The sequence below is a fragment of the Marmota flaviventris genome, chromosome 9 (assembly GCF_047511675.1).
Source record: "Marmota flaviventris isolate mMarFla1 chromosome 9, mMarFla1.hap1, whole genome shotgun sequence".
Taxonomy (NCBI): Eukaryota; Metazoa; Chordata; class Mammalia; order Rodentia; family Sciuridae; genus Marmota; species Marmota flaviventris.
The window spans coordinates 118,490,821-118,514,896 of record NC_092506.1 but is presented as its reverse complement, the minus strand read 5'-3'; the positions used below and the strand labels follow the sequence as shown (position 1 = coordinate 118,514,896).

At 36.3% G+C, this 24,076-nt stretch overlaps 1 protein-coding gene across 1 annotated transcript in view; it reads right to left on the bottom strand.

Moving 5' to 3' along the window:
• Jam3 (junctional adhesion molecule 3) overlaps positions 1-24,076 on the bottom strand; it is a 65,824-nt gene that overhangs the window by 6,698 nt on the left and 35,050 nt on the right. Inside the window, exons 2-3 of the mRNA XM_027945456.2 lie at positions 5,633-5,698; positions 5,051-5,164 (exon numbers count right to left, since the gene is read on the bottom strand). Coding sequence (XP_027801257.2) covers positions 5,051-5,164; positions 5,633-5,698 — 180 coding nt within the window. The remainder of the gene's footprint in view (positions 1-5,050; positions 5,165-5,632; positions 5,699-24,076) is intronic.

Here is a 24,076-nt window from a genome sequence, read left to right as displayed (position 1 = left end):
CAAAGGTATTTCTGTATATCAATGACAAATCCTCTGAGAAGGAAATGAGGAAAACTAACCCATTCACAATATCCTCAAAAAAAAAAAAAATACTTGGGAATCAACTTAACAAAAGAGGTGAAAGATCCATACAATGAAAACTACAGAACCCCAAAGAGAGAAATCAAAGAAGACTTTAGAAGATGGAAAGATCTACCTTGCTCTTGGATAGGCTGAATTAATATTATCAAAATGACCATACTACCAAAAGCACAATACAGATTTAATGCAATTCCAATAAAAATCCCAATGGCATTCCTCATAGAAATAGAAAAAGCAATCATGAAATTCATCTGGAAAAATAAAGAGACCCAGAATAGCTAAAGCAATCCTAAACAGGAAGAGTGAAGCAGGTGATATCACTATACCAGACCTTAAACTATACTACAGAACAATAGTAACAAAAACAGCATGGTATTGGCACCAAAATAGGCTGGTAGACCAATGGTACAAAATAGAGGGCACGAGACTAACCCACAAAATTACAATTATCTTATATTAGACAAAGGTGCCAAAAACATGCGCTGGAGAAAAGATAGCATCTTCAACACATGGTGCTGGGAAAACTAGAAATCCATATGCAACAAAATGAAATTAAATCATATCTCTCACCATGCACAGAACTCAACTCAAAGTGGATCAAGGACCTAGGAATTAAACCAGAGACTCTGCGTCTAATAGAAAAAAAGTAGGCCCTAATCTTCATCAGGCGGGATTAGGCCCTAACTTCCTTAATAAGACTCCCATAGCACAAGAATTAAAACCAAGAATCAATAAATGGGATGGAATCAAACTAAAAAGTTTCTTCTCGGCAAAAGAAACAATCTGTGAGGTGAATAGGGAGCCTACATCCAGGGAGCAAATTTTTACCTCTCACACATCAAATACAGCACTAATATCTAGGGTATATAAAGAAATCAAAGAGCTAAACACTGAAAAAACAGTGACCTGAACAGACACTTCTCAGAAGAGGATATACAATCAATCAACAAATACGTGAAAAAATGCTCATCTTCTCTAGCAATCACAGAAATGCAAATCAAGACTACTCTAATATATCATCTCACTCCAGTCAGAATGGCAGCTATTATGAAGACAAACAACAAGTGTTGGTGAGAATGTGGGGAGAAAGGTACATTCATATATTGCTGGTGGGACTGCAAATTGGTGCAACCAATTTGGAAAGCAGTATGGGGATTCCTTGGAAATCTGGGAATGGAACCACCATTTGACCCAGCTATTCCTCTCCTTGGACTATACTTAAAAACAGCATACTACAGGGACACAGCCACATCAATGTTTATAGCAGCACAATTCACAATAGCTAAACTGTACAGCCAACCTAGATGTCCTTCAGTGGATGAATGGATTAAAAAAATGTGGCATATATACACAATGGAATTTTATTCAGCATTTAAAAAGAACAAAATCATGGCATTTGCAGGTAAATGGATGGCGTTGGAGAAGATAATACTAAGTGAAGTTAGCCAATCAAAAAAAAAATGCCCAACATTTTCTCTGATATAAAGATTGACTCATAGTAGGGTAGGGAGGGAGAGCATGGGAGGATTAGATGAATTCTAGATAGAGAAAAGGAGTGGGAGGGAAAGGGAGTGGGCAGGGGATTAGCAAAGATGGTGGAATGTGATGGACATCATTATACAAAGTACATGTATGAAGACTTAAATTGGGTGTCAACATACTTCATATATAAACAGAAATATGAAAAGTTGTGGTATATATGTGTAATAAGAATTGTAATGCATTCCACTGCTGTCGTGTATTTAAAAAAATAAAATCAATAAAAGATTAAAACAAAAAAACAAAAAACAATGACTTTACCCAAATGATGCTGGGGTAGCTGGATATCCACAAGGAAAAGAAAGAAGCCGAACCTCAACCTCACTTACAACAAAGATCTAACATTAGAGTTAATACTTTAAAGCTCTTGGGGAAGAAAAAGAAGGCATAAATCTTCATGATCTTAGATTTAGCAATGGTTTCTTAGACATTGTTGTGGAAATTGCATTCAACAAAAGACCAAGCATCACTCAGAGAGTTGGAGAACTCAAGTTTATTTTCATTGGCAGACCTAGATGAACTAGTGCTCTGAAATTCTGGGACCCAAGCTGAGGGTACACAGGGATTTTATAGGAAATTTCACATCATTTCTTAACCAATACAACATTGGTAGGTTTGAACTTTTGGCCCATGTGACCAAGACCATAACTTGGAATTCTTGCAAAAAGCAGTTTATCAAAGCAGAAGACATCTGCAAGTAATATAGGAAAGTGGCTTTTATCTCAGGCAGCAGTTTGTCAAGATAATTGCAAGATTACACTCTTAAGAGCTTCAAACCTAGCACAGAAATATTACAATTTAAACAGGGTTTAAACAACAATCTTAAAAAGACCAGTAATAAGTAACACTCTTACAAAGACCAAAGCTATAAGGTATATTTTCCTCTTCAGCATGACATCAAAAACACAAGCACATTAAAAAAAAAAATAGTTATACTAGCGGGTGCAATGTCACACACTTCTAATCCCATCACTCAGGAGGCTAAGGCAAGAGGATCACAAGTTTGAGGCCAGCCTTAGCAATTCAGGAGAACCTGCCTTTAAAAAAAAAAAAAGAGGGCTGGGGATATGGTTCAGTGATTCTGGGCTTGCATAACTTGAAATCACAAAAGTTAAAAATGGTTATTCTGGACTTCATTAAAGTTAAAAATTTATGTTTCAAAGGACACAAACAGGTGAAAAGATAATCCACACAACAGAAAAGAGTTATCTGCAAATCATGTATCTCACAAAGGACCAGTATCACACAATTTGCAACTAAACAACAAATAGACAAATAACCAAATTAAAAATGAACATGAGTTATGAATAGACATTTCTCCAAAGAGAATATACAAATGGCACATGGAAAGATTAATTTATCATCAAGAAAATGGAGATCACAACCACAAGGCACTTCACACCCTCTAAGACTTCTAGGAACAAACAAGCAGATAATAACAAGTGTTGGTAAAGATATGGGAAGCACATTGCTGATGGCTGATGGGAATTTCAAATGATAAAGCGGCTTTGAAAAACAATTTGTCAGTTTCTAAAAATTATTAAACATCCAACTGCCATATGACCCTATGATTGTACTTGTCATTCATCCCTCAGAAATGAAAACCTCAGAAATCAAAAATCTGCATTTGAATGTGCATAACAGTATTACTGGTAATACTCAAAAAGTACATCAACTGATTAATGGATAAAATAATGTGGTAAACCTACAATGGAATGATTCAGCCATAAAAAGGAATGTGGTACTAACATATGCTACACTACGAGTGAATCATGGAAATACACTAAATGAAAGAAGCCAGACATAAGGTAAGATTACATTGATATGAGACAGAAAGCTGACGAAGGGCTTTGCTGGGAGATGGAGTTGGGGGCTGGCTGCTATAGTGATGGGATTTCTTTCAGGGATGATGAAGATATTCTGGAATTTGATAGGGATGATGGCTGCATAACTATGTGAATATACTAGCAAACCACCGAACTGTTCACTATCAAAGGGTGAGACGCAGCAGAGTGGTTTTGATACTGTCCTGCCTCAAGATACAAGAAGAGATAAAGTAGACTCAAGTCTTCCTCTAGCCCTCGCGTCCTGCTTGGTGAATTCTCTTCTTTGCATTCCCCATCCCTAGGGCTAAAAGTAAGATGTTTAATTCCCAGAAGAGAAAATCCTTTAAAGAGTTTCTCACTTGGTTTCTCTGATGATCTAAATTGTATGTACAGTTCAGCAGGGGCAGCTTAAGTGCCAAAGAAAACAGCTCCCTACCCCCAGAGTAATATTCCAATCTCTTTAAATATAGGGGGGTGAGGGAAAGTCCCATGTGAGTGAGCAAAACAATACTATTTTTAAGAGCCTATGACTTCTGATGATATTTAGAACACAAATCAAAATGACCATAGTTTATTTCCATAAATCTTTCTCAACACTCAGCTTCTCTGAAAATCTGACTCTACCTGTACTGACCTTCTGATAATTCCTTCTCTGTCAGAAAAAAAAAAGGTGATGTCCTTCTACTCCATGCCGCTGCTCCCCGGCCTTCTGGCAAACTCCCACAGCGATGTCCTAGTGGTTCCTCTCTTGAATCTCTACTGCAGATACCATTAGCTTCAGTTCAGGCCACCTTAGCTTCCTCCAGGTACTATAATTTTGACATGACACTTGCACTCTGTTCCAAGTTTTCCCTATCCCCAACCTCTTCCTTGCAAAACTTCAATCTTCTAAAGCATAAATATGACCACTGAACTTCCCCTCAGAATCTCTGGTGGGCTAACCTGGCAATCAGTGTACCGGCTTCATCTCCTCATCTCCTCCTCCTCTCCCTGCCCAAGCCCCAGCTGTGGTAGAAAACTGTACTCCTATCAGTCAAGCTCTCTGCTTCTATGTCTTCACATAGAAGCATTCTTTCCTGCCCTGATTTGTTTATACTTCCCCTTGCCTGGTTAATTGCCCACTCTCCCCCAACCCACACTGCCCAGGTGCCACCTCCTTGACCACCATGCTCCTCCCACATTGTGTCATACCATGACACCCTGTGCTTGCCCAGTGCTGTCTCTGCCCTAGCACCAAGCCTGGGACATGATGGGTAGCTCCACAAACACCTGAGTCCGATACACTCCTTATATCACTCTTGTCACAGGTCATGACAAGAAGACAGCAGAGGAGAGAAAACTTTCACTGTAATTCCTCAAAAAGATGTGTTGTGCATAAAGTCCTAACTAATGAATTGATATTTGTTAAAGCTGAGTGGCAGATGCAGGGAGGTTTGTACACTATTCTCAATACTTTGGCATGTTTGAAATTTTCCATAATAAATTTTAAAAATGAAAACAGTCCTGGCTACACATTTAGGTTATCAATCCTGCTGGCCATAAGTGCATGCCCAGGCCTGTGGACAAAGGAGAGGTTAACAGGCAAAAGTACTCCAAGATCATACCTTGAATTTTGTTGTCAAAAAACACGTATGTGGTTTGGTCATCTTGGATTTTCTTCCATTCAATCCTAGGGTCATTTGTCTGTGAATCCGTAATGATACAAGACAATTCTACACCTAATAAGCAAAGGAAAAAAAAAATGAACACTCAGTGAATGTGGAACACTTCTGAGATCACAAGTATAACCAGACCCTGTAAGCCATCTCTAGTTTAAAAGCCCTTTTATGCAGATTATAAACCCAGCCAATACCTTCAAAGTTCCAAAAGACTTTGCAAAAAGATGAGATTTTGCCAGAAAAACAATTAAGACATTAGTAAGGATCTTAGAGAGCACAGCTTTCCTAACCCTGATTTATATAAGAAACTTCTTTGTTGAGTGAGCACAAAGCAGGCAAGAAAGGAATGGTATCCAATGTAAAACCTATACAGCATGTACTGCAGGCCTGCTAATGTGCTGCTTTCTCTCCACAGGCACACTAAGTAGCTGCCCTGTGCAATATAGATGTGTCCCGAAGTTGACTGCAAGACTACCAAGTGTCCACTAGAGGGTACCCATTCTCCTCAGAGTGTCTCTATGTACTTACTTTCAAATTCCTGCACTACTGGGTTTCGGTTGCTGGATTTGAGATTCACAGCCCCTATCAGGCAGCCTGAAAGGAAAAAGAAAAATCAAATCAGAAACAGGGCATCTCTATACTTCAGAAAAACCCTTGGACTGAGATCAGGATTTAACCTTCTATGTAAGCTACAGTCCCTAACCATAGGGGATGGAAAATATATTTCAAAACAAAGTCTCTTAGCAAGTTGACTACTTTCCTTTCAGCCTGAACTTCTCCGAAAGGAACCAAGAAATGAGTTCTACAAATGCACTCTCCTTCTTAGTCCCAGTAAAAAGCCCTCAAGAAGCTCTAAACCTTTCTCTAATCATTCCCTTCTTACTTAGAATCTCAATCTTCATCATATCTGCAGGGGCCTTCTCTTGCCACGCCTCCCAGCCTCTCCCCTTTCCTCTAGGCTTCAAGGCCAGCAAAAGTGCTGTTGGTGCTACATCACACATTCCAAACTCTTGGTCTGGATTACCCCACCCCTTCAGGATGACATCAACCCTAGAGAGGGTTAATCATCACCACCCTAGAGAGTTCTCAACCAGCTCAGAGTCCACATCACAGTATTTTCATCTAACCTAGTGTTTCCAGTCCATGAATAAGTTTGCATCAGTCTTTGTGGAAATGAAAAAGATAACAGTACTGTGATTTCATGAAGCTGTTTATACTAGTAATGAAATCAAGATACACTACTTGCCTGGTTTCAAAATTTCTCAACTAATTTTAGAGAGATGATCAAGTAGGCATATCAACACCTAAAAAAAAATCATCCTTCAGCTACTTGGCCTCTAAGAAATGTGGCAACCCCAAAAAAGGTCTTACTAGAGAAAACTCTTACTGAGATCTCTGGTTATGTTCATAACTCTGCTGGAAAGAAAATGTGAATAGAGACTTGCTACTCTGAGCTGCCTTCCAATTCCCTGTACATTAGTAGGCTGCTGGCCAAAACAATCCATTTTTTCCTTTCTATATTTTATTTAATGGTCCAGCTACATGCATTCATGTCCAGCTATACATTCTGATCCTTTCTTTCTCATTTAAACAAAGAAATGGAAAACAGAAATATAATATACCTGAGTTGCTACTAGTTTCTAAAGCACTACTTCTACAAAGGGCTATACGGCCAGGACAACTAAAGATATTTTGTTTTGGATAACTCCTTCTGAAGACCAAAAATACACCCAATGCATGTGCAGCACTTTCTACTTCCCCTTTAGTCTGAAAGCTCCCAGGAGCCTATTAATGGGTGAATAATATAAATGCCCTAAGTATCTGACAAGGCTCCTTATAAGGAAAGTGACAACAGTTCTTTCAGTATGATCACTATGATTTAGATGACACCAAAATTCTGATTTCAAGTAACTTTGACCAGGGATAAGCATCCAACCCAAAGACTGTCACAGAGGCCTAAGAGGTGACTCATAAGAGCACTGCCCAACTAGATAGCAACTGCATAGCCCAGTTATGTCCTTTCTCTAATAAGTAACAAGCCAAGAGGACAAAATAAATTGGAGAGCCATGGCCAGAAGAGAAATAGAGTAGACGCAGATTACTAGGAGAGGTAAGTAGATTCATCAAAATGGTAGAAATATTAAAAATGGCAACGTCTGGTGGACAAGAGGATAAGTAGGCACTACAATAGCTAGAGTCAGCACAGTATCAATGTTCATGGAAGGCCAACAGATATATATCTCCACAATAAATATCTAAGGAAAACTAAACCAATTTGTTTCTTAAAACTGTTAGATAATAGTACTAAGCAATGGGACATGAGCCAACAACATTGCAGCAGGGTCCCAGGGTTTCTTTGAATTGACTTTAGTGAACAATCAAGTAACTTGTAGAAATACAACAGGTATACTAACCTGGGAATAAACAGGTGAAAACAAAGGGAAACAATCAAGAAAAATGTCCAGAAGGAAAGATCAATGGTGCTAAATCCTGACAGAGTCTACTGGGATCTTTGTACTGTTAAGTTATAGGTTTCTCAATGTATTTCAGAAGGGAAATTTCTTTAGTAAAGCACTTTAAGATGAAGTTGACCCCCAACACTCATATTAACATTAAATGACTTGAAGATGAAGCCCCTGTGTGTGATGGTCTCCTTGATAGTTCTGGAGAAGATCAACTAGGGTCAAAACCTCCCCTTCCCAACAAAAAGGAGGAGTGAAACAAGTGATTGGCAATGAGTACAGAAGGTGGGTCCTAGTTCTCCTGGTAAACATCAAACAATAATAAATTTAGAAGCAATATGGTTTTCTTTGTAATTCTCTGCTTAGACCCCTCTCTATGCCCTGCCCCGCTCCCCAAATCATACTTTGAGTATCACTTTCACTTACAACAAAATTTTTCTTGCTTGGCTTTTCATGTCTGACTTTACATTCTCTTTCATCAGATACAAGAAACTGAGGTTTGAAGCTTCAACTCCTCACTCTCCTGTGACACAACCTAAAAGAAACTAAAGTAATAACCTCAAATAGTGGAGATAATCATCTCTTTTATTCCTCTACACTGAGGAAAAGGAAGGTGCTATATAAAAATTGGAACAAAAGTGAATGTTCTGCATTTCATATCGGAGGCTTGGAGTAATTTCTCTCCTGTCCTTCTATACCAGATAAGTTTCACAGGCAGCTTTTTGTGCCAATCCTAAGAAAGAATAAGTCCCAAGAAGATTCAAGAATAGAGAACTGCTTCAAGGCAAGGGATTAACTGTAACAACTGGGCCCAAGATCTGATAAGGTTCAAGCTGAGAATTCTTTCTCAGAATTCTCACATTATTCCTAAACAATTCTTAAATTTATAAGTATTCTAAAACTCCTAAGTCTGTCCATCTCCAATAGCCTAGAATTCCACTTTTAAATTTAGTAATAAGAACATTTTTAAAAAATTGTGCTATGAGGATTTCAAGCCATGAACTTTACACTTGCAGACAACATAAGTTAACTCATGTGGAAAATACTAGGAATAAGATCTTAACATACCCAGTTAAGAAGTGAGTCTGTAGGGCAGCTTGAAGTAGTAGTTGCTGAAGTTTAGATGTGCATCCCCCAAATCCCATGCTATCAGAATACTCACACCGAGATGACAATATTTAGAACTAAGAAAGGGTTTTTTAAGAAAGGAAAAAAAAAAAACTTGCTAACCTAACAAATCTTGTTCCTATTATTTTCATGTCTAGTCTTGTCCTGTCCATCAGATTCTAAGCTGATAGGAGGATTCCATCATATAATATCCCATATGAATTTTAAATATAATTATCCCATATGACAAATGGGAGGATCCATTTACTGAGCAATTTCTGTTTAGCAAGTATTATATGATAGAGACTGGTCTAGACATTAGGGATGATATAAACAAAATATAAAACTCTTTGTTCTCAGAGCTTACACTTCAGTTTTTTTAAAAACAGTCACCATATTTATTCATCTTTATGGTTATCTTCAATGTTTGAATGTAAACTTACTATAAAGCTACAGACATCAAAACAGTGTGGAAAAAGTATAAAAGTAGATACACTGAACAATGAAATAGAACAGAAATCCCAGAAATGAACCTTCACATGATTTTCAAATAATTTACAATAAGGATGTCAACATCATGCAGTGGAGAAGGGACATCTTTTTAACAAAATGATGATGGGAAAAAATGGATATACATATGAAAAATAGTGAAGGTGGGCTCTTTTGTTATATTTCATATATAAAAATTAACTCAAAATGGACTAAAATATAAACATAATAGCTACAACTATGAAACTCTTACAAGAAAACAGGAAAATGTTCACACTGGATTTGGCAATGATTTCTTGGATATGATACCAAAAGCACAAGCAACAAAAGAAAAATAGGTATACTGGACTTCGTTCAAAATGTTAAGAATTATGCTTAAAGGGAGCCATCAACAAAGGGTAAAGACAACTTAGAGTGAAAGTACTGAAAAGCATAAATATAAAGGGATATATAAAAAATACTCCCACAATTCACCCACAAAAAAACAAGCAGACTCAAAAATGGGCAAAGGACATTCCTTCAAAGTATATAAGTGGCCAGTAAGTACGTGAAAAGATGCTGAACATCATTAACCTTCAGGAAAATAAAGCCAAAACCACAATGAGACACTACCTCACATTCATTGAGGAACTATTTTTTTAAATATTAAAAAGGAAAATAACAAGTGTTGGTGAGGATATGAACAGAACCTTTGTGCACTGCTGACGGGAACAGTACAGCCACTGTGGAGAAGTCTGACAATTCCTCAAAAAGTTAATCATAGAATTATTATATGATTTAGCTAAAGTACCACCCTTATGCATACAGGCAAAAGAACTGAAAGCAGGACTCAAACTTATATATATCATACAATGTTCACAGCAGCATTGTTCACAGTAGCTGAAAGGGAAAAAAAATGACCATCTACAAATGAATAGATAAATAAAATACAGAATATACATTCAATAGTGTTTTCAGCCTTAAAAAGTAGAAAAAAAGGAAATATAAAAAGAAATTGGCACATGTTACAATGTGGATAAACCTTAAAGACACTATATAAAATAAAATGTCAGGCACAAAAAGACAAACTTATGATTTCACTTACATGAGATAACTAAAATAGGCAATCTATAGACAGTAGGCTAGAGGGTACTAGAAGATGAGGAAAAGGAGTAATGTATTACTTTAGGGGTACAGTTTGGGTTTGGGATGATAAAAAGATGAAGAACTTCTAGAAACAAACAGTAGTGGTCATATATTATTATGATTCTACTTAATGCCTTAGAAATGTACACTTTAAGGGCAAATTTGGGAATGGGGATGTGGTGGACCACTTGCTTTTAGTGTGTGTGAGGACCCTGGATTCTATCCATAGCACCACAAAAATAAAAAAAATAAAAGGGAATTTGTATGAATATTTTACCAGAATTAAAACATCTTTTAAAAAATAGTGATAACACCAGATGATGGCAAAGACAAAAACTAGATCACTCACACAGATTAAACATAGAATACGGAGTGAAGAAAAGGAGTGGAACACCATCTCTCACATTCAACTGTAAATGTCTTATGAAGATAAGAACACAACCACTTTTGGTAAAGAGAAAGTCGTTTGATCATGCAGACTCAGCTATTTTCTCTTTTCACTACCTTTTAGCTGGATAGAACAGCAGACTACAAGATGCTGATGTTCATTAAGGACCCCCAAAGCAAAACTTCAAAACATTAATGCTGAATTGAAATGTCAGAAGTTCATAGGTCACCTCAAAATTATCCATGGTCACAAAAGGATTTTCATTATGTGCTGACTATAAACACAATTAAGACTGTTAATTTCTTTTAACTTAGGTATCCACCTAAAAAAATTCAAAAGGACTATAGACTCTTCCATTTACTTAGGTTGGCATCTAATTTTTTTACGTAAGTTTAAATAACTGCAAAGCATATCACTTCTAGAAAACTGTAAATATCAGCATTACTTTATTTTTTTCATTTATTCACTGGAATCCAAATACCAAAGTGATTTGATATTCATTGTCATTTAGAAATAAAAGTGTTTAAAGTTTTAATGTTGAAATAATTATCAATAATAGATTAATAGGAAGTTGCAATGCAAAGATAGTACAGAAATGTCCAGTAGACCCTTCCAAACTAAAAAAAAAAAAAAAAAAACTATCTTTAATAGAAGACTTTCTTGCAATTAACTGTTGGCACATTTTTTTTTTTAATTTTTTTATTGTTGGTTGTTCAAAACATTACATAGTTCTTGATATATCATATTTCACACTTTGATTCAAGTGGGTTATGAGCTCCCATTTTTATCCCGTATACAAACTGCAGAATCACATCAGTTACACATCCATTGATTTACATATTGCCATACTAGTGTCTGTTGTATTCTGCTGCCTTTCCTATCCTCTACTATCCCCCCTCTCCTCCCCTCTTCTCTCTCTACCCCCTCTACCGTCATTCATTTCTCCCCCTTGTATTATTTTCCTCTTTCCCCTCACTTCCTCTTGTATGAAATTTTGTATAACCCTGAGGGCCTCCTTCCATTTCCATGCAATTTCCCTTCTCTCTCCCTTTCCCTCCCACCTCTCATCCCAGTTTAATGTTAATCTTCTTCTCATGCTCTTCGTCCCTACTCTGTTCTTAGTTATTCTCCTTATATCAAAGAAGACATTTGGCATTTGTTTTTTAGGGATTGGCTAGCTTCACTTAGCATAATCTGCTCTAATGCCATCCATTTCCCTGCAAATTCTATGATTTTGTCATTTTTTAATGCAGAGTAATACTCCATTATGTATAAATGCCACATTTTTTTTTTATCCATTCGTCTATTGAAGGGCATCTAGGTTGGTTCCACAGTCTTGCTATTGTGAATTGTGCTGCTATGAACATCGATGTAGCAGTGTCCCTGTAGCATGCTCTTTTTAGGTCTTTAGGGAATAGACCGAGAAGGGGAATAGCTGGGTCAAATGGTGGATCCATTCCCAGCTTTCCAAGAAATCTCCATACTGCTTTCCAAATTGGCTGCACCAATTTGCAGTCCCACCAGCAATGTACAAGTGTACCCTTTTCCCCACATCCTCGCCAGCACTTGTTGTTGTTTGACTTCATAATGGCTGCCAATCTTAATGGAGTGAGATGGTATCTTAGGGTGGTTTTGATTTGCATTTCTCTGACTGCTAGAGATGGTGAGCATTTTTTCATGTACTTGTTGATTGATTGTATGTCCTCCTCTGAGAAGTGTCTGTTCAGGTCCTTGGCCCATTTGTTGATTGGGTTATTTGTTATCTTATTGTCTAATTTTTTGAGTTCTTTGTATACTCTGGATATTAGGGCTCTATCTGAAGTGTGAGGAGTAAAGATTTGTTCCCAGGATGTAGGCTCCATATTTACCTCTCTTATTGTTTCTTTTGCTGAGAAAAGTTTTAATGTTGAAATAATTTAATGTTTAAAGTTTTAATGTTGAAATAATTATAAATTATAGATTAATAGGAAGTTGCAATGCAAAGATAGTACAGAAACGTCCAGTAGACCCTTCCAAACTAAAAAAAAAAAAAAAAAAAAAACTATCTTTAATAGAAGACTTTCTTGCAATTAACTGTTGGCACATGTTTTTTTTTTAAAAAAAAAAAAAACAAAACATGCGCCAACATACTTTTTTTTTCTTTTTAAATACCTTTATTTATTTATTTTTATGTAGTGCTGAGGATCAACCAGGGCCTTACCTATGATAGGCGAGCATTCTACTGCTGAGCCACAATCCCAGTCCTGTCAGTTTCCTTTTTAAAATTTTTTTATTGTTACATTATAATAAGGATTCACTATGCTATATATCCATTGCCATTTGTCAGTTTCTTAAAACAAAAACAAAAAAACGGCATGCTAAATGTTCTCTCTGATATGTGGATGCTGACTCACAATAGGGGGGCAGGGACAGTTGTCACCAGATTGGACAGTGTGGAGTAAGGGGAAGGGAGGGGAGATGAGAATGGGAAAGATCATAGAATGAATCAGACATAACTTTCCTATGTTCATATAGGAATACACAACCAGTGTAACTACACATCATATACAACTACAAAAATGGGAAGTTATACTCCATGATATGTCAAAATACATTGTACTTTCATGTATAACTAAAAAGAAGACATAAAATAATTAAAATAAACTGGGCATGCAACTACCATAAGACTCAGCGATAATATTCTTGAGTATTTATCCCAGAAAAAAAGAAAACTCATATTCATACAAAAAAAGCGAAATACATAACATTCAGAAAAGCTTTTAAGTTCTTATCTGCATGGTTTCTAAAGTCTGGTGTAATTTATATACTTCCTCTCCCATAAGAAAGGAACTTTCCCCCTTTCTCTGCTTTCAAAAACTTTTTATTTCTGCAGATTGAATATAATTGCATAGATTTTGACTTTTCAGCATTTATCCTGCTTGATGTTGTTCACCAAGACTCTTGGACCCATCATTTAGTTCTGACACTAATTTTGGGAAATCCTCAATCATGATTGCTTCAAACATTTCTTTCTTTTCTTAATGTTATTACCATTACATGTTACACTTTTTGTAGTTGTCCCACAGTTCTTAGATATTCTGTTCCCCCCCTTTTTTTTTTTTTAGGTTCTTTGTAGTTTGAGGGATCTTCAAGCTTAGAGATCCTTGCCAGAGTTGTGTTCAGATGACAAAAGTTCATCAAGGGCATTTTTCATTTCTATTGCAAATATTTAATCTCTAGCATCTTTTCTTTATTTTTTCTTAGAATTTTCATCTCTCTACCTGCATTGTTCATCTGTTCTTGCATCTTGTCTACTTTTTGCAGTAGAACCCTTAGCATATTAATAACATTTGTATTAAATCAGACAAGGGTCTGATATTCCCACATCTTTGCCACATTAGAGTTCTAACTTCTCAGATTGTTTTTTGCCCTTTAGTAACTTTGTGAGTTTTGTTGAAAGCCAAACATGATGTACTGAGTAAAAGAAACTGTGGTATATAGGTGTTTAAAGATGTAGTGGTAATGTGGGGGCAGGGGAGACAGCCTATAACCCCATAATTAGGTCTTTCATCTTTTAGTGACCTGTGCCCTTGGGCTGTGATTTTCACAAGTGTTTTCCTGTCCCCTCAGGGCTTAGGTTGGACAAGATGGTCAGAGTGAGCTGGACTTAGATATTTCCCTTCTTTCTAGTTAACTGGACTGATAATATTCCCTAATTGGTTAGAGTCTGCAAAGAGTTTCTCTTGTGGGCAGACCTTGTTAAGAACAGAATGCTCTAGAAGTATTTCAAAATAATACATTTTCCCTCCATCTGAAAGGGATTGTCCTCCAATTTTCACTAAGAGAACCTGATAGGGTTCCTGGAGGTAACACTCAAAAGTATCAGGAATCTCCTAAAACTAGGTTCCCTGGAGTTTTTAACTTGTTCACACTAAGCCTCCAGCAATTTATTTTTAGTTCAGGTCTTCCTAGTACCTAGTTCCTGCTATTGGTACTGATTCCCATGAATGTTTCTGCTCCTGGGTTTCTGTTCTAGTAGATTAGCATTCTATGTGTCTGCCTGTCTTTCTCTCCATTTGGGGCAATGGTCTGATGTGTGATTTCAGTTCCCTTAATGATCTAAGAGATGATGATCCTTAGGTTGACCCTTTGCCTTATGAGGATAGAGTAAGGACTCCAAGCTCCTCACATGCCAGAATGGAAACCATAACTTCTATGTGTTTGCTCTGTATAATGCATCTTTGTTTAAATTTGTTTATTTATGTGTGTGTGTATGTGTGTGATTTTTAGGATTTTCTACATATAAGATCATGTCATCTGCAAATAGAGATAATTGTACCTCTTTCCTTTCAAACCTAGATATCTGTTTTCTTACCAACTGCTCTAGCTAGAAATTTTCTTCATTCTGGTAAAGAAAAGTTTTTATAATTTGTATCTAGAATCTCCCAAAGTTTATGTGTTGAGGGCTTGGTCTCCTATGCAGCCCTTGGATCACAAGGGCTCTGGCTTTAGCAGTGGATTAGTTCACTGATGGATCACAGCTGAATGAAAACTACTTGGAGGTGGTGGAAACCACAGGAGGTTCAACTCTCGTTGAAGGGAGTATCTTTGATGGCAGATATCTTAGATATCTTCAGGTATCTTAGAATTTTGACTATATCTTCTCTCTGGGCTCTTATCTGCCTCTCCCCCACACTCCATCCTGCTTCCCAGCTGCAGCAAGGTAAGCAGCTCTACTCCACCATACCCTCTCTGCCAGGATCCTCTGTCTCACTCCAGGCCAATAGCAATGAAGCCATCCAACCAAGGACTGAAACTATAAGCCAAAATAATTGTTCCCCCTCTTTAAGTTGATTTTATCAGGTATTTTGTCACAGCAACAGAAAGCTGACAACACAGAAGTGATGAACATAATCATGTTTTGTCTTATTTCTGATCTTAAAGGGAAAAGCTTTCAGTCTTTCTTTTTTTTTTTTTTTTTTTTTTTTTTTGATACCAGGGTTTAAAACCAGGAGCACTTAGCCACTAAACTATATCCCCAGTCCTTTTTATTTTAAAACAGGGTTTTGCTAAATTGCTTATGGCCTTGCTAAGTTACTGAGGCTGGCTTTGAACTCACAATCCTCCTGCCTCAAGTCTCCCAAGGTGCTGGGATTACAGTAGTGTGCTATCATGCCCAGCTCAGTCTTTTACTATTGAGTATGATGTTAGTTGTGATTATTTTCCCCCTATATGGCCTTTATCAAGTTTAGGAAGTTCTTTCTATTCTTACTTTACTGAGTTCTTTTTTTAATCATGAAAGTGAAGCTTCTTCTGCATTAAGATGATCATGTTTTCCTCCTTGATTTCTATAATGCAATACTTTAATTAATTACATGTTAAACCATCCTTGAATTTCAGGAATAAATATCACTTGTTCATGGTGTTTAGCCCATTTTACATTTAGCGTAATCACAAATAAGGAAATATTTAATTCTGCCATTTCCATATTTATTTCTGTAGGCCATATAGCTTTTCATTTTTCTCATTTCTTCTATCACTGTCTTCTTTTGTGTTTGGGTGTGTTTTATAGTGATTCACTTCTAATTTCCTTTAGTGTCTCATTTCTTTAACCTATAGGGTTTGTTTTTTTTTTTTTTTTTTTTTTTCTGGTTATCATGAGGATTAAAACAATTTGAAATGATACCAATGTAACTTCACTTGCATACAAAAATTCAACTCTATCTCCCCCTTTATGTTATTGATGTCATAAATTAAATCTTTACACACTGTGTGTCAAACAATATAGTATTATAATTATTTATTATGCACTTGTCTTTTAAAGTGCACAGTCATGGGGCTGGGGATGTGGCTCAAGTGGTAGCGGACTCACCTAGCACGCGTGAGGCACTGGGTTCGATTCTCAGCACCACATAAAAATAAAATAAAGATATTGTGGCCACCTAAAACTAAAAAAATATTTTTTAAAAAAAGTACAGTCATTTCAACCTAAGGAACTACTTTTCATATTTCTTCTAAAGTTCTAGTGATAATGAATTTCTACAGCTTTTGTTTGGCAATATCTTACTTTCTGTTTCATGTTCAAAAATCTGTTATGGCTAATACAGAATTTTTTTCATCAGCACTTTAAATACATCATACCAGTCCCTTCTGGCCTCCAAGGTTTCTGATGAAAAATCAGCTTACAATCTTTCTTGAGGATCCCTTTTATCTGTCAAATCACTTCTTCCTTATTACTCTAAAGATTTCTTCATCTTTGGCTTTGGGAAGTTTATGTATCTTAGTGGGGATCTCTTTGGATTATCCTACTCAGAGTCCATTGGGATTCTTTGACTTGTAGATTCAGATCATTCATTAAATTGGGGAAATGTATTTTTTTTTTTTTTAAGAGAAAGAGAGAAGAGAGAGAGAGAATTTTTTACTATTTATTTTTCAGTAGACACAACATCTTTATTTTATTTTTTTTTTATGTGGTGCTGAGGATCAAATCCAGCGTCCCGCGCATGCCAGGCGAGCACATTACCGCTTGAGCCACATCCCCAGCCCCTGTATTTTTCTTTATGATTTCTTAAAATAATCTTTCTTCCCCTTTATCTCTCCTCTGAAACACCCATAATGTGTGATGGTTCCTCAGATGGTATTTCAAAAGTCTCTTAACTTCTGTTCACATTTCTTCATTCTTGTTCTTTCTGCTCCTCATACTCAATAATTTTAATTGGGTCATTGATTCTTTTCTTTACCTGTGTAAATCTGCAACTAAACCCCTCTAAATAAACTTTTACTTGCAATTGTTGTGGTTTTGGTTTCAGATTTTGTTTGGTTCATCTCTACAATTTCCATCTCTTTATTGATAAGTCCCATTTTATTCACAAACCATATTCTTGATTTTTAGTCCTTCTTTCTTGTTTTCCCGTATTATCTTTAAACATATTTTAAACAAAGTCTTTGTCTAATAAGTCAAAAGTCTGTTTCTTCTGAGACAACTTCTATCAATCCATTTAATTCCCCTGAATGAGTCATGTTTTCCTATTCTCTCTATACTTACAATTTTTCTATTGTTGAAAAATGTGGCATTTATGATAACTCTGAAAGCAGATTCTTCCCCTGACCCAGGATTTGCTATTTATGGTTTCTGAAAAATAAAAATTATTATTTAACACTGCAGTTACAAGTTTATTTTGAGACTTCCAAACTTTTGCAAAACTATTCCTTTTCAATCATGATTACTACGGTTTTTAACCTCATTTCACTAACATTTTAACAGAGATCACCTTGAATTAACAGAGATCACCTTGAATGCCAAAAGTTGAAACATACATGAAGTTTGCAGACTAGCTCTCCTTCACCCTTAGCTATAGCTAGTCTTGCTTTAAACCTAGGGATCAAGCCTGAGATATGATTTTAAAGTTTTCTCAGATCTTTCTCTGAGTATGTGTCTTGCCTGGATGTAAGCATGGCTTTCAATATTCCCCAATATATGTGGTTGTTTTTGAGTATCCTTATCTCCTAAAGAATCTCACAAAGCTTTACCTCTGTGCCTACTCTTTATCTCTAGCCAGAATCTCTTCAGGCTCTGTGGGTTTATAGTTACTTTGTATCTCTTACAAGTAGTGTCCACTGTTCTTGCCTAGTTTGCTAGTTAGACAGAGACAAGCACCCTTCACTAGTCCTTCAGGTATCCCCCAGACAGGTGAAAACAGACATATATAATAATTAGCAAATAAGGTCTATTTTGCTGTCTGTGGCTTAAGGGGAGAAACTGGGAACCAGCTGCTAACTATTCAAGATCAAGACAGTGTAAAACCACTTTGCTCAGATCACTATAAGCTAGCACTGTAACTACTTTGCAGTTTTGGCCATTCTTGTTCATCATATACTCTTGATTCCCAATAGTAATGCTAAGACCCAAGTAGTTTTTGGAAGAGTTACTGGTTCCAAGTGGGAAAGAGAGATACAGACAATTTCAACACATATGGCAAATGGCATGACAAAAATCTATACCAAGTGTATAATAAAGCTGGCTGAAAGCCAATATTTCAACCCCTGATCACTGGTCTGTCAGTGTTTCTTTTTTCTTTTTTTGTAAAACATTTTATATTTTTAATTGACACATAGTGACTTATATATTTATGGGATAGAATGTTACATTTCAATACTATATACAATGTGTCAGTGTTTCTTTTGACATTGGAGTGTTCTCTCACACTGTAAATTGGTAAGTGGACATTCCTAGCTTATCTGATTTCCCAGAGACTTAATTATTTCAAGTAGAACTAAAAGTTATGTTTGCAAACTAGAACCCAATTCATGACAGAGGAATGCTCTGTCTTCAAAATTATTTTATATGCAAAAAGCTATGAAATATTATCCAAAAAATCTAGGTTCTATTTGTAATAATGTTCCTTTTATTTTCAGTGTGATTTTGTACCTCTACATTTTCCTAAAAGTTAAAATATTAGAAAATCTTTACTATTCTTTTGTCAATAATTGAATATAAACAATTAAACATTTTAGAAGAACTCTTTATTACCATTATTATTACACTTGCTATATAGGGATCAATGGCCTTTCTAAGAGACCTAGAGAAAAACAAGTTTTAAAATTTAATCACATATGAGTGGAATGATACAAATGAGGATCCCAGGAAAATCCCGCATGAGGCCTAAAGCAGGTGAAGGAAAAACAGACTATCAAAAAAAAAAAAAAAAAAAAAAGGGAAGAGAGAATTGAAAGGAGAATGTATGAACTAAATTGTGACCCTCCCCCCCAAATTCAAACACTGAAGTCCTAACTTCTAATATGATAGGATTTAAAGGTTGAAAAAAGCCATAAGGTAGGGCTTAATCCAATATGACTAGTGTCCTTATAAGAATAAGGAAGAGATATTAGATTTATGTGTGCATAGATGAAAAATATAAAAATTATGACTTCTAAATTTACACCAAAGCCAGAAATTCTAAATTTTTTGAGTTTCAAAATATGCTTAAATGCACAGATGACAAGGTCTTTTGTTCAATTATATTTAATCCCTTCTAAGGAAGGCATGAGTTCTGAGAATATAGACACCAGGGCCCACTCCCGGGAGGGCTGTCTCTATAAGGAAGCAAAGATGACAATGGATTTATAAAACCACACAGAATGGCATCACTAGTTATATTAAGAAACTGGACCTAGGTTATTGTGTCCTTAAGCAGATTAATAATTGCAAAAAATGGACTGGTGGTGGTGGAGTGCATGTATGAGTCCCTGGGTTTAATCCGTAGTATCACTACACAAAAACCAGCTGTGTCAGGTCAAGGCTAAATAAAACCCAGGAGAAAACGCTTTTCTTTATTTCGTTTTTTTTTAAACAATAAACAACACCCAAAATGCTGATTTTCCTTTTGCAAACAAAAATGCTACTATTTGATTCACTGTGGGAGTCAGTATGTGCTTTATGCCTAGAGGCACTTGGTCCCCAACAAGAGAAACACATCAGCTCAGACATCCAGTGCAAAGAATTAGAAAGGAGTCCTGGATGGGCACAGACAACCATGGAAAGGCCAGCTGAATACCAACTAGCCTTACTACTCTCTTCTTGTTTTTCTCCTCTGTGCCTTTTTTAAGGTAATCAGGAGCAGCAATTGTCATAAGTTGTCACTACATTCTCCACTAGGCCTATTTGTTTGAGATCAATTAAACTAATTCTGTATTTTCAGAGGCATCAAGCTTTAAAATGGTTTACTGCAATGGCATTATTCCTCATTTTCAAAACAAGGGACATCAATGATGTCATAGTTCCAGAGATGGAAAAGGAAGCAAAGACGATTCAGATATAATCCTTAGGATTACCTTTGAAGATAAAGCAAGTGGTATTATTTCCAATTGATAAATAATGATGTGATGAAGTGACCTGCTATTCCACAACCAAGTTATAGAGCTAGTACTTCACACTGTGTTCCTGGAGTCTAAGTCTAATACTCTTCCATTAAATGCTGGTTCCTATAATTCTTTTTTCTGTGACTCTATGAAAAAAATTAAATAAACATTTTGACCATTTTTTTTGTTTGTTTGTTTGTTTGTTTGTAGGCTGGATAAGAAATGTGACAAGGTGAGCTGGGGTTATAACTCTGTGATAGAGCACTTGGTTAGTTTGATCCTCAGCACCACATAAAAATAAATAAAATAAAAGTATTTTGTCTATCTACAACTAAAAAACATATATTAGAAAAAGAAATGGGGCAAGAGAAAATAAAAGTGATTGAAAATTATTTCTCTATTATCTAACTACTTAATTTCCAAATGCTAAATGACCACATGATGGTCCAAAGGAAGGCTATCCCACAAAATATCCAGGCCAGGTTTGTATGTATTACAATGACATTAAGCAAGTGAAAAAGAGAAAGTTATAATTTTCTTTAAGGCCAAAACTAGGTATTGAGTGTCTAGAAATAACTGGTAAGATTTGCAGAGAAAGAAATAAAACCAATATTCAGAAAGATTACACACAATACAAATTTATTTCTAAGTGCATATCCCATGCCATAAATAGTGGTATCAGGCATAGGGTTTTCTACAGAGGAAGACCTGACCAAGAAACTAACTTTGCCGTCCTAGCTCTGTCATAAGTTTCCTAGGTCATCTCTGCCTGTGTAGTCCTCAGACCTACCCAGCAATGTCCACTCCCCATTTGTGTGCTCGTGTTTGAACTACAATAATCACAGCCTTAGGAAAGAGACACTACTGTGTAGGAGAGTAAGCCAGCTCTGAATCTGCCTTAAGCATGCAGAAATGTGGTCTGTGCTAAAATAAAGAGCACAAGCCCTTCCCAGTAACAAGGTTTTTGGGTTTTTTTGTTTGTTTGTTTGTTTGTTTGTTTTGGGGGGGGGGTTTGCAGTTCTCAGAAAAAGATGACAGCATCATCATGCATATAAATTAATCTGCAGGCTGCAGCAATAGCTGGGCAGAAAAGATGATGGCAGGGATGGGGCATACTGGGGCTATTCATCTATGTGAGTCACAGCCTTTGAACAACAGCCTTTCCTCATTTGGTTAGAGAGTCTGAGTAAAGCTAAGACAGCTTAGAGAGCCACAAATAATTTGGATCAATTTTCAAGTCTAAGTAACCTCTTGATGAAGAACTAGGCCCAAGAATTACTAGCATCCCAACCTTTTCAACACTGTTCTACAAGGAAAAATATATACTTTGTCTGAAAAGACAAGTATAGGCAGGGGAAGGACTATCACAGAAAAATCTACCAAGCTATACAGAGTATAAGTTTCCACATATAAGGAGCCAATCAGTTGTGTATATGGGGAGAACAGACAAGGAGAAGTGAGGCCTTTAAAATCCAGAAAACGTTATTTTGATAGGTAGCAAGTGTAATGGTAAGCTACTTCTTATAGATCAGATGACTATTCTGCTAAAGAGAACTGAGCTCATTGGAGTACTTTTCCCTGAACAGGACTGTCAACCAGCCTGCAGGCCTGATGCCTAATATAGAGAAAAGTATAAAGCAGACACCGTACTTTGTTTCATTAACACTTTGATAACTGATGAAGCAGAGAGAAACAAAAGTGCTGCTAGGACTTTAATGAGCTGTATGTTCTTCTGAATATCATCTGGGCTTCGGAAAGCACACTCCGAACACTGATTCCATCTCCCAACATCCTACGAATGAGTGTAAGGATAATTAAATTCACTTTCTAGATAGAGGATCAAATCCTAGAGAGAATAATTACTATAAGTATAAAGTTAAAGTCAAAAGCCAAGAGTACCGATTCCTAGTCCATACTTCTTGCTTTATTTCATAATATTTCTTATAAGAAGAAACGTAATTTAAAATCTATTCAGAACTAAAACAGACAGCAAAGGTATGTGTAGAGTTCTGAAGCTGAACGGAAGACATGAATCAGACCCTGAAGCCTAAACTGATGTCCTATTGTTCTACTGAAAGCCTTAAATGGATTTGGAAGGGAAATGGTCTTTAAAAAAAAAAAAAAACTTATAAGATGTGCATTGGCACTGCCATTTTCAACCCAGCCATTTCTTCCTTCCAGTGAGGACATGAAACTGAGTTAAGGGAGACTGGAAGGAACAGGCAGATGAAAATGATAAGACAGGAGAGGAAATACTGATGTGCTGAAGTTCACAACTGCCTTCCTAGTTCACACCGCTCCTTGGATTCTTCTCTGAAGCTACTGTGTTCTTTGTTTCCCCTTCCTTTCATAATCTGGAATCATTTGCACAGCTGTGGACAACAAATGCTGTTTCCTCTCTCAGTTTTGAGAGACCTTCCGGAAATTCTTACAGGGTCTAGGGACCTGATGTCAGACTAGTTATATGATGATCACTTTACTTGTTTAAAATGCTATTTCCCAGGCTGGGGCTGTAGCTCAGTGGTAGAGCACCTGCCTTGCATTTGTGAGGCACTGGGTTTGATCCTCAGCACCACATAAAAATAAATAAAGATACTGTGTGTTCATCTACAACTAAATAAATAAATAAATATTTATTTATTTTTTTTAAATACATGACAACAGTGGAATGCATTACAATCCTTATTACAAATATAGAGCACAATTTTTCATATCTCTGTATATAAAGTATGTTCATGCCAACTTATGCCATTATACATGTACTCTTTTTAAATAAATATTTTTTTAAAATAAAATGCTATTTCCCAACTCATTTCCTCATTCCTTGGAGCAGACTTGCCCCAAACCTAATTCAAAAGGATGGGAAAGATTGAGATCTTTTTGTCACGCCTATCCGGTGATTCTTCTGTGAAGCCCTATTTGAGGAACCCTAATTTACTCATTCCATGAGGGCCAGACCCCAAATCTGGAGTTGTGCTCAGAAATATAGCTCTATTGTTGAGTACCAGGATGACTCCTACTTCCCTTTACTATTCTTAAGAGTTACTGGCTATAAAATGCTTCTAGAGCCTCAGGCAAATAAGAACCAATAACATAAATTATTATAATAAAAATATACATAAACCATAACAGATGCTGAGATAATGTTAGTCTCTGTGTACAAACTCCCTAATTCAGTAGAGATTAGATTATTTTGATTGATTTTTTTCTAGGAGCTTTAGTACACCAGTGCAAGCATCCTGAAGGTCCATGAAAAAACAAATTCCAAACCATTCAACCAGCAGCCAAAGTCTCAATGTGTTAATTACCTCTCTTTTAATTTTGGAAATAAAAATCATGTGACAGTTGAACACACCTGTTAACTAAAGAACAAAAAGCTAGAATAGTGAGAGATAAAGGGGCTTCTTTCTGTCTTTAACAATGGCTCTTTATTTAACTGCAGGATGGCTAAAATAGAAAAAAAAATCAATGGCTTATCTTTTCATGAGACATTAAATTAATTGGGTTTTATACTTATTACTGTGAACCAAGATGGAAAAAAGTTGTTTTAGAAAATGTTTTCAC